The sequence below is a fragment of the Carassius auratus genome, chromosome 15 (genome assembly GCF_003368295.1).
Source record: "Carassius auratus strain Wakin chromosome 15, ASM336829v1, whole genome shotgun sequence".
Lineage (NCBI taxonomy): Eukaryota > Metazoa > Chordata > Actinopteri > Cypriniformes > Cyprinidae > Carassius > Carassius auratus.
In genome coordinates this window covers 14,892,187-14,908,904 of record NC_039257.1, presented here as the reverse complement: position 1 = coordinate 14,908,904, position 16,718 = coordinate 14,892,187, and the positions used below count along the sequence as shown (strand labels likewise).

At 35.0% G+C, this 16,718-nt stretch overlaps 1 protein-coding gene across 1 annotated transcript in view; it reads right to left on the bottom strand.

Moving 5' to 3' along the window:
- Positions 1–188: 188 nt before the first annotated feature.
- LOC113115224 (nectin-3-like protein) overlaps positions 189–16,718 on the bottom strand; it is a 35,452-nt gene continuing 18,922 nt past the window's right edge. The window contains exons 2-6 of the mRNA XM_026282653.1: positions 15,507–15,854; positions 10,401–10,700; positions 7,580–7,697; positions 7,259–7,410; positions 189–3,901 (exon numbers count right to left, since the gene is read on the bottom strand). Coding sequence (XP_026138438.1) covers positions 3,261–3,901; positions 7,259–7,410; positions 7,580–7,697; positions 10,401–10,700; positions 15,507–15,854 — 1,559 coding nt within the window. The 3' untranslated portion in view covers positions 189–3,260. The remainder of the gene's footprint in view (positions 3,902–7,258; positions 7,411–7,579; positions 7,698–10,400; positions 10,701–15,506; positions 15,855–16,718) is intronic.

Sequence of the window (16,718 nt, the reverse complement as noted above, 5' to 3'; positions counted from 1 at the left end):
TAAATACATATACTAATACACACATATTTCACCGTTATCTATCTATCTATCTATCTATCTATCTATCTATCTATCTAAAAGAAGTAAATAATTACTGAACTATTCATTTATTTGATCTAAAATAATCACATGGATCAAAATGGAAAGTGTTAGTGTAACACGACATATCAACATCACAAACACTTTGACATGTTCCAAAAAGAACTTTTTTATTATAAACAGAAGGCATCAAAAACAAGCAACGTCTTTCCCTCATTTCCAAAATGATTTGCAACTCAATCAATCATTTGTATAACTCTAATATGTACAAAATAATCTTTCAAACTCCTGAGAACTAAATATATATATAAAAAAATGAACATGAGAAGATAAAAAGCACATGTTAACTAAGCGTGAACATCCTCCGCTTAATGTTCTGGCCTTATATAAAAATATGTTTAGTCCATAGACAAATATCTCCTGCTAGAATATGTACAAAAAAAATAATATATACCGCAACTGGCCACCGTAACACTCACAAGTGCTACTGTTGTAAATATCCAGTGAGTTTGCACCATTGCTGGTGCTTTTAAACTTGCAAAAACAAGAGTCGTCTTGTTAAAGAAAGGCAAATCCGGAAAATACAGTAATAACAGGAACACAAATAACACTTTGGGAATACAGAACAGAAAAGCATGTCATTAAATGGTGAAAAAATAAATATATGATGCTTTTATGTACGGCCAAAGGCTGCTTGTAAATAGATATTTATTCAAAAGGAAGAAACATAGTGTTTTATGTAGTAAATGTACAGCTTTGTACATGTATACAACTTCATGAAATTGTGTTACATTGACCATGCATGCAAGAGTCAGAAAAATCAAAGAAATAATAGTAATAAATAAAAAGGATTTGTGTTTGTGTGTGTTTTGAATCTTTCTAGGTGAAATTACAAAAATTAGAAAAAAAAGGGAGTTAAAATAATGAAAATACTGGGGATAAATGCACTATAAAAGATTCTGGTGTCAAAATTATTTACGCATTGTTCATTAGCTGAGCATTTGTTGAAAATGTTGAGTTTTAACGTCCAAATTCTTTTACAGTATGGTAAACTCTTACGATATGGGCTCTTTTACATGATTCTTTCTAATAATGAGCGGCACAAATAACTGCCCCGTTAAGATACAGATGGGAAGCAGCCCAACCTGTTGAACGGAAAAAGATTTTGGTCTTGAAAATGCAAAACAGAGTGTACTGCAGCTGTAGCAACAAAGCCGCTGATTTATGAACAATGAATCCGAGCATTAGCAACTGCCGTATCTTTTTCAACAGGCATGCAACGTGTGACCATCGAGACCCATGGAGAAAAACAACCTTGCGTGCTTGCGAACAGATGCTCGGCACAACTCGGAGACAGAACGGAGCGAGGTCTGTTTGCAAGAGGGCAGAAAATATTAATTACAAAGTTGGATCTTTGAGTTGAGGCATGCTAGTGGAAGCCCATGCTGCACATGTCTGCTGCGTGCCAGACAGTTTATTCTGGGAAATCCGAAGCTCTCGACACAGGGATGGGAGTGTATGAGTAACAAGGGTGGAGAGATGGAGAGAAAAAAAGAAATCAGCACAAAATTAAAAGGATTGAAGTAAATTGGCAAATGCCACATGGCTTCGGTAAAACCACTGGGGCCGACCGTGGTCCTTTTGATCTGTCTCGGTGAACGTCAACCCCCCATCAGCCTATGACAGGTCCTCAGCACAACCACATAAAACCACTCTTCCAGGACTGCTTCCATTGCTCCCTAACTTATCCATTAATGAAAAAGACACTGCTGTAGGAGGGGAGTGATGAAATAGATCAAAATATAGACCAGCTGGGTTCAAATGCATGTGTTGAGTCGAGTGAAACAAACTGTATTTCTGCAAAACTAATTTGTTAATCAGTATTTTTCTCCTTTTTTCAGAGAAAAAATATATTTACACATTTACAATTAATTTAATTGAGCTGAGAAGGAAAAATGCATAAGATATTTGACAAGTTAATTTAATAAATGTAATGCAACTGGCAATTGCTTTTCTTGTTCTAAACATAAACCTAAAAAAGGTCATTTAAATAATAATAATAAACTTTTTAAAATCATTTTTATGCAATCTTATGCAATTTCCTCTCGAGAAAGATGTATCTTAAAGATATTATTATTATGTAAATGTTTTTGATATATTAAGCTGAATTAAGTTTATTTTTCTTTACATTTCTTTCTAAACGTTTTAATAAAAACACTGATCATTTTTCTTATTATTTTGAACACTAAAACATTTTTTTTAATATTCTTTATATAATCTTACACAATTTTTACTCTTAAAAAAGTAACTTATTCTAATAATATTAAAATTATTTTAAATAAGATACATTTTCTTGAGAATATATAATATATAATATCATCATATGAAATAAACTTAGCATACTACTTAGCATAATACATATTTATTTATGGTTATTTGTCTTACCATTTGTCTTATGTTCTCTGCCATTTTTTCTTGTTATAAACAATGTTAAAATATGTTTTGTTTTTTTTTGCTTAAAATAATGACAATAACAACAATAGCAATAATAATACATACAAAAACTTTATTTTTAATGGAACACCAACGTATGCTATCTTAGGCCATTTTTGCTTCTCTCAAAGATATTCAAATTATCTATTAAATTATTAATATATTCTAATAAATGCAGATGTTTTTCTCAGAAAATAGATCAAAATACTGATTAAAAACAGAAACAAAATCCCTGAAACAAAAACGTAAGACTCAAGACTTTCAAACTCAGTTCATGTGTCTTTTCATGTGAAACTAAAGTCATGTTTTGCTCCTACACAGGAGAAGTCATGTGTATACATTTAATAAAAAAAAAGAAAAACAAAGTGAGTGGAAAGAACCAAGAATACGCTGCACCTGGTTTTAAAGCTAACAGTCATGTACAGTGTGGTAACTGGAATGGTTACGCACACAGTGTAGCTTAATTTTAGCAGACTTGTTTTCTTTGTGTTAATCCACCCTATGATCATAAACCGTGTAAACCTCTCCCTTTACATCCTGAAGTCACAGCAGTCCACCGAACGAAAATCCATCCAGAACATATCTGCAGTAAATTACAGCCGATGAAATCGTAAACCAAGCATGAAGAATACGTTTATAACATACACTTTATCTCACTCTGCTGAGTTAAATAACACTTTCTAACTGATTTTAAATTATTGTTGTCCAGTAAAAGCTCCTCTGCCTTTTCAAACATACCATTCCCTGCGTGAAATCACAGATCCATCCACGTGAGACACGTAGTCGCTGTCCGTGCCGTTGTCGTAGCACTCGTCCTGCAGGTAAGGGGAGCCGTTGTGTAGCGGCGGCCCGCTGGGGTTCACGTTATGATGGTTGTGGTGGTCGGAGTAATATGTTCCCTCTCTCTGAAGGCTGAGATTGTCTCCCCAGCCCTCCATGTCTTTGTGGTCACTGGGATAATCGGGATAGATAATGTCTCCTTCGGGTTTGGGCTTCAAGTCTTGGCTTCCGTTGCCCGAGTCGTCGCCGTAAATGTCCTGAAGCTCATGGGGTTGAATGACGTCCAGATGCGTCTCTTTTTGCATGTCGGATGGGCCGATGTACTGTTTGGTGTAGTAGTCTCCTCTGAATGTTCGGCGCTGACGCATGTAGAAAGCCCCCGCCAGCGCCATCAGCAACACCAGGATCAGGATCCCACCGACAGCACCGCCCACGATAGTGCCCAGACCGCTGTCCGGCGGGGAGGCCTGAGTCGGGGCGGTGAAGTGGGCATGGTGGTTGATGGGAGCTGTTATGGTCAAGGTGGTGTCAGGGAGGATGGACTTGGTGGTGCGGGTGGTGGTGGGGGCTGCAGTGGTCGGGGGCGGCTCTGAGAGGGGGAGATATAGACAAATATTATAAGATTGGTAAAAGACAAGTTGTGACGAAAATGCACAGATTTAATAATGTGGCTGGTACTCGACTGATACTCAAACACAACAATTAAAAAAAGGTTCTAACATTCACTGATGCTCCAGAAGGAAACAAGATGCATTAAGAGCTGGGGGGTGAAAACTTTTGAACACGACGAAGATGGCCAAATTTGTCTTATTTTGTTGAAATATATATTTTTTTCATTTAGTTCTGCCCTTCGTAAGCAACAGAAGATACTTCTATGTTTCCCGGTACACAAATTAAGTACAATTTACCTTGATCTTCAAATGTTCAGAACAAACAAGGGATTCATGCACAACCATCACAAAACAGAAAAGACAGCTGTGGATCATCAGGTAACAGAACACAGTATTAAGAACCAAGGGTTCCCAAACTTTTGAGGGGGTTATTTTAATAATTTCAGCAATTTTTTTGTCTTGTATATATATATACACACACACACACACACACACACACATATATATATATATATATATATATATACATATACATATGCATATATATATATATATATATATATATATATATATATATATATATATATATATATACATACACACACACACACACACACACACACACACACACACACACACACACACACATATATATATATATATATAAACCTCTTGAATATTTTTTTAAAAAAATATACCACTGGCAATTATTTTCTTATTTTAAATATATACCTTAAAAAATTAAATTAAATTAAAAAGCTAAAAATAAATAATAATATACACCAACATTAAAATTCTAAAATAAAAATTCTTAACAATAAAAAGAAAGTCACAAATAAATGTATTTACATAGCACTTTTCACAAAAACAAACAACAACAACAACAACAACAACAACAAAAAAAAACAGTTTAAAGCAGTTTTAAAGAAAATCATGATGCACATGAAACTATATATCAATTTTTATATAAAGAGCTGGCAAGTAATGTACAGTGCTTACAATTTGTGACAAAAAAATCAGATCTGTTATATTGTACATATAGCTATATGTAAATATACTGCATGTATGTGGATAAGGTTGGCTGTAATATACCTAACTTTATATATAGAACTGTACAATAACACACACACACACACACATAAAATGAATCGTGCATTAAAGTATTAAAACCTACAGTATGAAATACAGACTTTGATTTTGAGATTTGCTATTGATTTATTATTAATTTATTAGCGTCTTAAAAACATTTTAAATGCTAGATGACGAAAAAGAAATCGGAATGTAAAAATAGGGAAAATGAACAATACAATATGCAATATCTGATAAATAAAACAAATTCAATATTGATCGATATTGCACCAATAATTCTGTATTATAATTATTATAAGATAAAAGGACAGAACTTGCTCATGTAACAGCAATTATTTGAATTTGGAGGCCTGTGGAGACAGTCTTCAAAACTGGTACATCATTTTTTTCAGGAGACAGAAAAAGGATGTTAAAAATATTGCTTTTTGAATGGTATAAAATAACTATTTGGTGTATCAATTATTGGACGTCAACTGGGGACAACTTTCATTTTGAGAAAGTCACTCTAAACTTCTTCAAAGAACAGAAGCCCAAGTCCTGATTTTTCTTATCTCATTTTGTTTTTCTCTATGCGTCCGTCATCCATGTTTGTACACCACTGAAGTAAAAAAAAAACTGCCACAATATTTGGATTATGATTTGATCACAAAGCTACATGATAAAGGTTCCTCATATTTTGCAGCCTGAAGAAGAGCCAAATATTTGGTAAAAAGCACAGTGGCTAAGAGCTGATTGAATTCAAACTGCTGTGAGTTTGGTCCAACTTTATTTACGTCAATGCAGAAATCTCACAGACCAAGTGTGGAGCGTTTGGCACGTTCAGCCATCTTTCAGAAAGAGCTTCTGTTAATGGTATTTTCAACAAGAGATTCAGAAATTTACATATTCAGTAACAGGAAATACACACTTACTCAATGATACAACACAAATGTCAAACACGAGAAAACATCTTGTGAGTTTTGTCAGGGTTTTCCAGGCTATTCCAAAAAAGAAATGTTGTGCACAGTGTTTCTCCTGTTTGCCAGCGCTGTTTCATCTGGCTTTAAACTAGTTTAAATCGCAAAGTCATGTGTGTTCTTTGCAGAATAGCCATGTAGCGCTGTTTCATTCATGCTTCAAAGCAACCACCATTATGCTTTAGAAAATCTACAAGTTAGAAAGTTTAAGTTGCAATAGTTTGGAAGAGTGCGAGTATGAACACAAGGAGGCTGTAAAAGTGGACTATTAAATAAATGAGTTTTACTGTTGTGTGTGATGACAATTAATGTCCCAGAAAGCCTCCATTGTTCCATTTAGCCACTTCTTAAAAAGTGCATCTTAAAGACAAGTAAAAGCTTTAAAAAAATCATGAGTAGGGTATTATTGATGCATTTTATGTTGCAGAAATAAAATGTGAAAATAGCGTATACTACAGACTTTATTTTAGGCATTTAACCAAAAACCCTTTGATTTTTAAACCATGGAACCAAACGTACAAAAATGCTTGTTTCGAGGTTTTAGGGCTCATTCCTGCCACACTCTGTAATTCAATGAAATCAAAAAAGTTTATTTTTCTCAGGATAACTGTGTTAACTCAGAAACAAGTTAACAACAAATTTAGTATTGAGTAAATTTTCCAGTGCACTTCCTCCTAAAAAAAAAAAAAAAACATTAAAAAAACAATATAAACATCACAGAATTTGAAATGGCTTTACTGGTTTTAATGGGAATTGTACTGGTTTTAATGAAAACTATAATGGTGCCTGTGGGTCTCTTCTGGTAATTGGCTGCCTTCTATTGGTGGCTTGTTAACACCACTAAATTCTAATGGAATATGTCCCAAAACACACTGCAGGAAACCATTTTTAACTGCTTTTAATGGTTTGTAATGGTATTTTTACTGGAAACCTTTACAATTATGGTGATGGTTTCTATTGTTTTTTAGTTTTTTTTCAGCAGGGCTATGGAGAGTCATACAACAGAGACTTTGCTCTAATATGAGTCAGTTATGGCTCCACGGTAAACTGTGTTTGAACCTTATAATTTTTTTATCCAGCTTCATCGAGTCACCAACTTGGCATTTTGTTTATGCCTCACATGAGTAATTGACTGGGTGGGTAAGTATAAATGGTGCCTGTTTCACAAAGGCAGAGACAATGTCAGGACATAATTTATCAACCAGCGATCCGCCCTCAAACATCAGCCGCCATGAAGAAAACATCATCATTAGTATCTGTGGACCTGAAAGGTTACAAGAAACTTCTCACCTTGTACCAGGAAGCGTACATCCTTAAAGTGGTGACTAACTTCGTTCTGAACTTCACACCTGTATTGTCCAGAGTCGTTCGGCTCTAAAGGGCGAGTAAACACCAGGCTGCCATTAGATGTGTCCACACCTGCAGGCATCGGGGCGTCCAGTCTGAGGAGTGACAGAAGACACGATTATCACTTTAGAGCTTGTTGACAAGTTTTGCAGCAGGAAGCCACCCTGAAGCAATCTTGAATTCTCTTTTAAAACACTTTTTTTGTGTTTACAATTGAACTGACATGTCCCATAAAATTATAAGTAACAAACTTTATGTACAGACCTGGTCCAGATGTACAAAAAAGCAGGTGGGTTGGCATTGGCTCTACAGTCCAGCTGTACATTTTTTTGTCCCACGTACCACACGTCCTGCAGGCCATTCACCATAACATCTGGAGCGACTGTAACATAATTTAAATCATTGTTGCATGAAGAAATAATAAGATCGCCTTGCTATAAAAATATATAGTGCTTAACAAAACCAAAACCCTTTTTCTTTCTTCCACAGAACACAAAAGAGGATATTGCAGGGCTGGCTATAAACACATATTTCACACAATCAATTCATTTTCATTTGACAAACTAATTAATTTCAATTCGTACATGTCAATTTATATAGTAAATATATCTTAACTAATGTTGTAATCTACAGAGGGAACCTCTAGTTAGTACATTACTTTAAAGTTAAAGGTTAAAATGTAACTATTAAATTAATTTGTTATTCATTTTTAGATATTATAATGTTTATTTGTATAAACATTTACTGTAAATCGAACATAAGGCAGTTTATATCAACTTCTTAATTATATAATTATGTTTGACAATTTGTTGTTGAAATATAAACATTTAAATGGTGGTTGTCATGAAAAAGCATATCAACAATTCAAAGATTTAAGAATAGATCTTGATTCTTCAAAATGAATATTGATTAAAATCAAGTAATGGATATTGTCAACCAAGTCTTAATATTTTGCGAAATGTCTATGCTGTTCTTTTCTATACAATGAAAATGAATCAAAATTGGGGATGACAAATTCTAAAAATGGCAAGAAGTCCAGTAAAAGTAGAAAATATGACTTTTATACATCAAATTATAGCTGCCTGAAAGATTTTATATTGTTCTCATTTTATGTTCAATGGCAGAGAAAGTCATACAAGTTTGAAACAAAAAAGTTGGTTAAATGATGGCATCAATACATATGAATTATACTGTTCTTTGGAAATTCACTTAATGCTGTACTTTGTAAAGAACAATTTATAAGCAATGACACTCATATTATTTTTATAAGACATTAAAATTGAGCATGAAACCATTCTCACACTATGGACGTGACTCTTAGAAACAGCAAGGGGAGATGTGATTGGCTAACTCAATCACACAGAAACCTCAGGATACTGAGGCTTAGCTGTGGCTGAGAAAATAAACTGATGTGTGATATGGAGAGAAGATTCAGGAGTGAAACAGAGAGCCTTGAGATTCAACCCCAGCAGTCCACATAACAATAACATGATCAAATTCTCATCAAAATAGCCACTTTCTTATTGAACAATGCAAATCAATTGCACTTGTAAAGATGCACTGTAAAGATTCTGTAAATCTGTCTTGTTTTGATAAAAGATTCTAGACTTTATAAAAAATTTGCATAAGACTAAGAAAGATGTTTAGACTTACAAAGAAAATATGGTATGTACGTGTACATACTATGTACTTATTATAACATATGCACTTGTTATGTACCTATTATAGCATATTACAATATATACAGAAAACATATACTGATGCTCAAAAAGGCCACACAATGCATTAGGAGACAGGGGGTGTAAACTTTTTCAATTGGATGATCAAGGTAAACTTTACTTATTTTGTCTTCTGGGAAACATGTGAGTACTACATAATCGTTAAACAGAATGAGAAAAATGTACACATCATCATCCTGTTCACAAGTTTACATCCCCCGGCTCTTAATGCATTCCTGTTGCTTTCTTCTTGAGCATCAGTAAATGTTTCCACCTTCTGTAATAATTATTTATGAGTCTTTCAGTTGTACTCAGTGTGAAAATATGGATCTCAAAATTATACAGTCACTTTTGGAAAGGGTTCAAATATGCAGACGATGCTGGAAAAACAAAGAATGTGCAGGAGCTGGAGGATTTTTCTGAAGAACAGCAGACATTTGCACTATATATATATATATATATATATATATATATATATATATATATATATATATATATATATATATTCAATGTAGTAACCATATACTAACCAGTACTTTCTTGATTAAGTACACTTTTATTACACTGAAGGTACACATATTTGTTTTATAATAATGTAGATTTTTTGATTATCATTAAATTCATAAATATAATGACATTATCATAATAAATTCTATTTTAAAAATATTCAAACAGAAATGAGTTATGTTAAATAGCAGTGATAAATCACAGCATCACTATTTTTACAGTGATCATATAAATGCAACCTCGAGGAGTATGAAAGTTAAAAACTGGTAATGTATAATATGTTAAAATATTATCTCGCATTACATTTAGATTTCGTCACATTATTGTTTTGTTCTTATGTGAGGCATAAATCTAACTGAATTTTAGATTTGTGTTCTTCTGAACAAGACTTCAATAAGAAATCAAATTGTTGTAGTGTTTGCATGGTCAGCTTGGTCTATGATAAAACCATTAGTATTAATAAATGTATGAGGCTGTCAAACTCAAAAGAAGTTTTCTCACTTTTAGACACTTTGGAAAGCAACGTGTGATTTATTGAGTACTAAAGCCTCCTTTTGTCAGTATGAACTCCCCCATTTGTATTTCCGCTCCTGTTGCTGCCCTTGCTGCGCTCAGATCAATATTTCATAAAGCGACTCCATTAAGCAGAATGCCATTCAAACAGACAGCAGCCAACAGTTCGAGAAGCCAAAGGGAAGCACACTGAGGATTAAGATGTTAAAATTACTCCTAAATTGACATCTTGTGAGTTTGAGAGTGGCAAAAGTGAGCAATCAGCTCTCCTTGTAACATATGGAGATCTTGAAATACAAAGCAAGAGAAATGTTTTTTTTTTTTTAATAAAAGTAATTCACACTCACAAAACACATTGAGCCGGTAGGGAATGCGGAAATCCTGGGATAGGGCTGGGTGACGTACAACACAGCTGATGGACTGGCCAAATGCATCCCGGGTGGGGGCCCAGACGTAGTGTGCTGAAGTGGTGGTAGTGCCTTCAGACTCCGGCTGTTTGATGACTTTTGACTGGCCTGGGAAGTCTGATTCCCAGAAGACCTCTGCTGCTGGACGACCCCTTTCAGCTGTACATATGGCCACCAGAGTTTCACCATCTCCATCCGTCAGAGACAAGGAACCAGGAGACACATAGACCTTTGGCTCCACTAAAGGGAGAGAATGAGAACAATTGTACAATAAGCACAGAGATGCTTACAGGTTAAAATATGCTATTTTAAATCTTATTTTTATTAAACTATATTCTTTTTGAACATCTGGTAAAGGCATTTGTGTATCAAACAAAATGTTATATTTGTTAGCGGTCAACATTTTGGGGTCAGTATGGTTTAACAATTTACATGTAAGAATATATATTTAGATACAAAGCAGTTAATTTAAATTATAATATTATTTCACAAAATTACTACTTTTACTGTATATTACTGCTTTTATATACTTTAAAAAGAATAAAAGATTAATTTAAAGAAAAATGCTAATTAAGTATTTTCTAATACTTGACAACAAGATTACTGGAAATACACATGCATCGAGAAAACAAGAAATAAATAATAAAAATGTGGAAGAGTCAGAAAAAAAACAGTACAAAATGAGTTGAATTGACCTTACAGGATGATAAAAACAAAATGAAGAAATAAGGAAGGAAGGGAAAAAAGAAATCAGGTAAAGGGTGGAAAATGGCCTTAGTACAGTCAGAATTGATTTATTACACCAACCCTATATATTCAGATTAAAAATGGATGATCTGAAATTACTGAGTGCTGAGGTAGGAGTACAACAACATCCCTGAGTGCGTCTGAGTGGCTTCTGTCTCTACAGAAAAGTGGCATATTAGAGTCTTAATAATATTGAGAGAGTCCACATGGATTTAAAGAGAACAAAAGGAAGGACACGTTGTGTATGACAGCCGAATCAATCATTGGGAAATGTTCAGCTGCCCTGAGCAACAAAAGCCTGCACTGCTTGAATTAAAACAACTGATTCAATTTCAGCTATTGTTTTTACTTCTGAAATAACATTAGCTAAGAGACCGCTCACCTCAAAGGTTACATTCACACTACAAGCCAGTGTCCGATTACAATTTTCTGTTCAAATTCAGTTTTGTGAGGATATTCATGTGACCTTATAAATGTGGTGCATATATCCTTATAATACACCGGCATCACACCTGCATATAACTCCCTATTTTGGCAGGGTAATCAACTAATACACTGAATATGATATCATGTTTCGTTATTACATGAAAAGAGAAAAAACAGAAAAAGTTTTAAATGCATCAGCACTAACATTAACATGATACAACATAATAATTGTGACATGTTCTTTAAAATACTACCACCACCGCACTACTACTAATTATAACTATATACTGCAAAGGTATAATTTGTTTAAACAAACAAATTTAAACATTTCTATTATATTTTATGTAAAAAAAAAGTAATAAATGACTAAACTATCACTGATTTTAGTAATATATTAAACATATAAAGCTACAACTGTATTTAATCACAATGCATTATAATAACGTATTGATAATAAAGCATAGGTACCTGCTGATTCTGTCACATTCACTACTGTCTGTAAACATTTTTAAATATACATACAGTAAAAACAGTAATAATGTGAAATATTATTGGAATTTAAAGTAACTTTTAATGTAATAAACAGTGATGGCAAAGCTGAATCTTCTGCATCATTACTGCAGTCTTCAGTGTCATATGACAATCATTGTAAAAAGAAACATGTATATTTAGAATAGTTTTGCTGCTTAATATTTTTATGTAATTTGTCAAATAAATTCCAGGAATCGTTTTTTTGATAAAAAGTTTTACAGAACCTCTTTTATTTGAAATAGAAATCTTTTGTGACATTACAAATGTCTTAAATGACACTTTTGATCAATTTAATGCATCTTTGCTAAATAAAACTATGTAAAAATAAACAAATAAAACCTAGTATAAAAATCTAATAGTGTATTGCATGAAACCGGCAATGGTCAGATTTGAGATTTGGGCCACAGTGAACTGTGAATGCAGCCATAATATCCTCTATTAATAAAATCCTATCAATACTACTTTAATATGTCCTTTTCCCTCTTTCCTTTCTCCATCACTCTCTCTAGAGAATTGCAACAGCTGCGCTCTTAAGAAACAGTTTGGCCATGTGGGCCAGCAACGTCAACTTAATCTTACACGCAAGGTCGTCTGCTCCACACACCTGTTCTACTCTGTATACGAGAAATCAAAATGACCCCAGGGACCCCTAATGCTAAATATAGCCCTGTGGCACCTGAATGGTGGCTACCCACAGTGCATCACAGAGCGCTGACATCCTAATGCCAAAACCAGATCTAGCCTGAACTCCATGCCATCTGCATCACGCTGGAGCTCTGCTGACTCAGAGCTTGCAGGGGCATCTTGGCAACTCCTTCACACCCAACCCTCCTGATAGAAGCGGAGAACCAGCCAAACTGACGTGCAGGCCCAAGAGAAGCTCCGGGTATTGATTTATCATTAGACGGGGCAGGAATTAGGGCTGGGTCACTGTTGCCTCCGCACAAATGCAAAACCCAAAACATTCCTCTTCTGGGTTGCAGGCCAGGGTTGTCGCCAAAACCACAATTCCCCAAACAATTGTGTCATTATAATGGACTCTAAGTGAAAGCAAAGTAATTATGTTAAAAAAGGAAAAGAATGAATTGCGGGTACAAATTATACTGCTTAGCTTGCATGCCGCATTTGATGTGTTTTATAGTAAAAATTCACACGGTCATTGAGAATTCATTCCGATGATTCATCACTGTTAAATTCACAGGAATAGGGATGGCGGCTTAAAGCCTGTGTGCAAAAAACACACAAACGCAAAGCAGCTTATTGGCCAGTGAATTTATAGTTTTAGAGGTTTGGGTGAATTTCTCCCTTTTCTGTGAAAATGCCAATGACTAATAGGGCTTTGCTTTAACGTCTGAATCAGTAATGCCATTTCAGACTGGATCGATACAATTTAAAGGGTTTTACCACTTATAATAGGGAAAAGATTAGTTTCTTTTTCAATGTTTTCTTTTTCCAGGAATGCAGGAAATAAACAAGGAGGAAAAAATGGCACCCCACAAATCAAAATAGAAGGAATGTGCTAAGCGCTATCACGCCAGTGTGTGACACATATTTTTGTCATCTCTGTAGTGTTTGACAACGCTTCATTTCACTCGAGCAGAAAAGGGGCTCTGTGAAGGGTGTTTCCAGCCCTTTCTATAATTACAATCTACAAAAATAAGCAATTTCAACAGAAGTTTCTGAATGACTTCCCTAGAATTCCAGTCTTGTTTTCAAAAGAGAATTTTTGGAATGTCAGTTAAACACTTTTGAGTGCCTTGTATAAATGAATGCATAAATAAATAAAGAGATGTGCTTATTTATGTTTTGTTGTTTTTTGTGCACTATACAAGCCTGGGAAGAAATAAATGTATGCATGAATGACAAAATGAATGACTGAATGAATGAATGAATGAATGAATGAATGAATGTATAAAAAATTATGACCCAGCAACTATGGGGTTCAGGAGGATTCTAATTAGGGCTGTCAAATGATTAATCATGATTAATCGCATATGTGTGTGTACTGTGTATATTTATTATGTATATATAAATACACACACATGCATGTATATATTTCAGAAAAATGTTTTATTTTTATATGTTAATTATATTTAAATATAAATTATATGAATTTAAATATATACATTTTCAAAATATATACTGTATGTTTATGCATTTATATATACATAATAAATATACATGGTAAACATGCATATTCTGTAAACAAAAACTTTTATTTTGGATGCAATTAATCATTTGACAGACCTAATTCTAATGGTGTATTCACACCATACCCGAAGCGAATATGTCCATCGTGTCCCTCGCTCTAGTTTACTCGTGGGATGTTTTTCGCGTCAAGCCCCGTTCACACCGCCAGCAAATTTTCCGCTGTGTGTTGCTAGACTCGTGCTGTGAAGACGCTGGTGGGCGTTTCTACTGCTTGCTCTAATGTTATTTGTAGACTACACATCTTGACAAATATGCAATCACCAATATATATTGCCGGTAAAATTAAGATATCATTCTAATATGACTAGAAATTAAACTCAAAAGACATAAAAGTGTCCTTCTGCTGTTGGAGAGTGTTGTTACATAAACTACAGCAGTGCTCGTGCATTAAATCATTAACCTAAACTGCTCACTGCATCATATAAGTAACAACTTGAACCATCAGTGTATGATTCAAACGCATTTACACAGCCAAGTTTCTTTTTTATGCATCATTTTTGTATCCATGTATGTGGTTACATTCAAATAATATAAAACAGTGAAATTGAAATTCGCTGCTTATTTGAATAAAGTTGAAGAATTATCAACTTTTATCGCTCGACTCGCATCGCTTGACATGTCGTGACTTTCAGAGGAAGTCGCCAGCTCTCCACTGAAAATCCATTGGATTATGTCACTCTGTCGCTGTGTGTTGTTAAGCGGTGTGAACGGGGCATCACATGCGCTATGCTTTTATTCACGCGAGTGAGGTAAAAATCATAGATTTCTTGGTGCCCGCAAACAGCTACAATAATGCACTCCTCCATTTTCTGATTCAACCACATGAGACAATAAAATCTTCACTGACTGGCTCGCGCGAGAACGCTCGAGTTGAAATTTTTTAACTTGCGCGAAAGATGCGATTGAGGCAAATATCTTGCGTTTGTGGCAAACGTGTCATGCATTTCACGTCATTCGCATCACCTGGCATGAATTCGCCTCTATTCCCATCTTTGCATTGACTTTGTATGCAAATAATTAGATTTGCATTTGGTGTGAATACACCATAATGCTTCACAAAATGATTTGCTTTAAAGAATTCACACCTACACAATTATATAGTGTACAAGCTGTCCACAAAGATATACTCACCCATGATGTCTACAGTTGTGGATGCTTGCATGTTTCCAAGTTGGAACGTGACAACTTTACAAGTGTAGGTCCCAATGTCTGCAAACCCAACGCCCTGCAGGACAATGGATACATCACGCACTGAGGGCTTGATGAAATGCACACGTTTGCTGTACTCGTCAGCTATGGAGGTCCCGTACTGGGGGTTGAAGACAGCCAAAGTTACAGTGCCGGAGGGCAGACGGCGTTCCCAGGAACTCTGGGTCAGACTGAGGTTTGTGCTGACCTCCACCCTGCAGGTCAAAGTAACGTTTTTCCCCAGCACCGCAGTCACCTGCTCAGGAACCACAACCTTGTTGGCCCACACACCTGGAGAGATAGATATAGGAAATAGATTAACAGTAGCCAAAATTTCCATTCAACACTTTAAAAGAGTGGGGTTGGAGCAATGCAACAATCCATTTTCGATTTCTCAAAGAACCTTTCAGTGAACAGTTACTAAAAGAACCATATTTTCCTTAGTATAAAGAACATTTTAATTATCTAAAGAACCCTTAGTCCTTAAAGGACTTTTTCCATGATAAAGAATGTTTTGTGTAATGAAAGTTTCCATGAGTGTTAAAGATTCTTCATGGAACCTTCAATGCAAGTAAAGAACCTACTGTTAAGAGTGAATTATTTGTTTTTGTTTTTGTTTAGCACATCAAATTGTTTATGATATACCTGAGGGAAATGCTAACTATCTATAAAATGTTGCCATTGTCAAACAGAATATGCTGAAAGTCGATACTTCAAATGTTATGAAAATGTCAATTGTATATATTTTTTTTTTTACTAATTGTTGTTCAAATCCTGCAGCAACATCTCACGGAAACCCTCTGTGAATCAGTTTAAATTGTTATGTGCTCTTAACCAGTTCCATCTGTCTAATCGTGCCGACATCACTTGCATCAGGTGAACCCTTGAAAGGTCATAACTGAAGTACAGTAGTGGGAGATCTCGTACAGCAGATAATGAGGGCTTGTGTTTTCCCCAGCCTTAATTACGCCCCATGCGGGAGGCCTTCCTTCTCTACTGCAGCAGGCTGTGAGTGCTGTGCCACACAGCCCGTGCTTCACATCCATAATGAGCCCCATACAGACCCCCGCATCACACTGCGGGACGCTCCGACTGTCCTCTCCATTAACCGTCTGAGCACCTTGCCTTATAAAATCTGCTGGAACAAGATGAAAA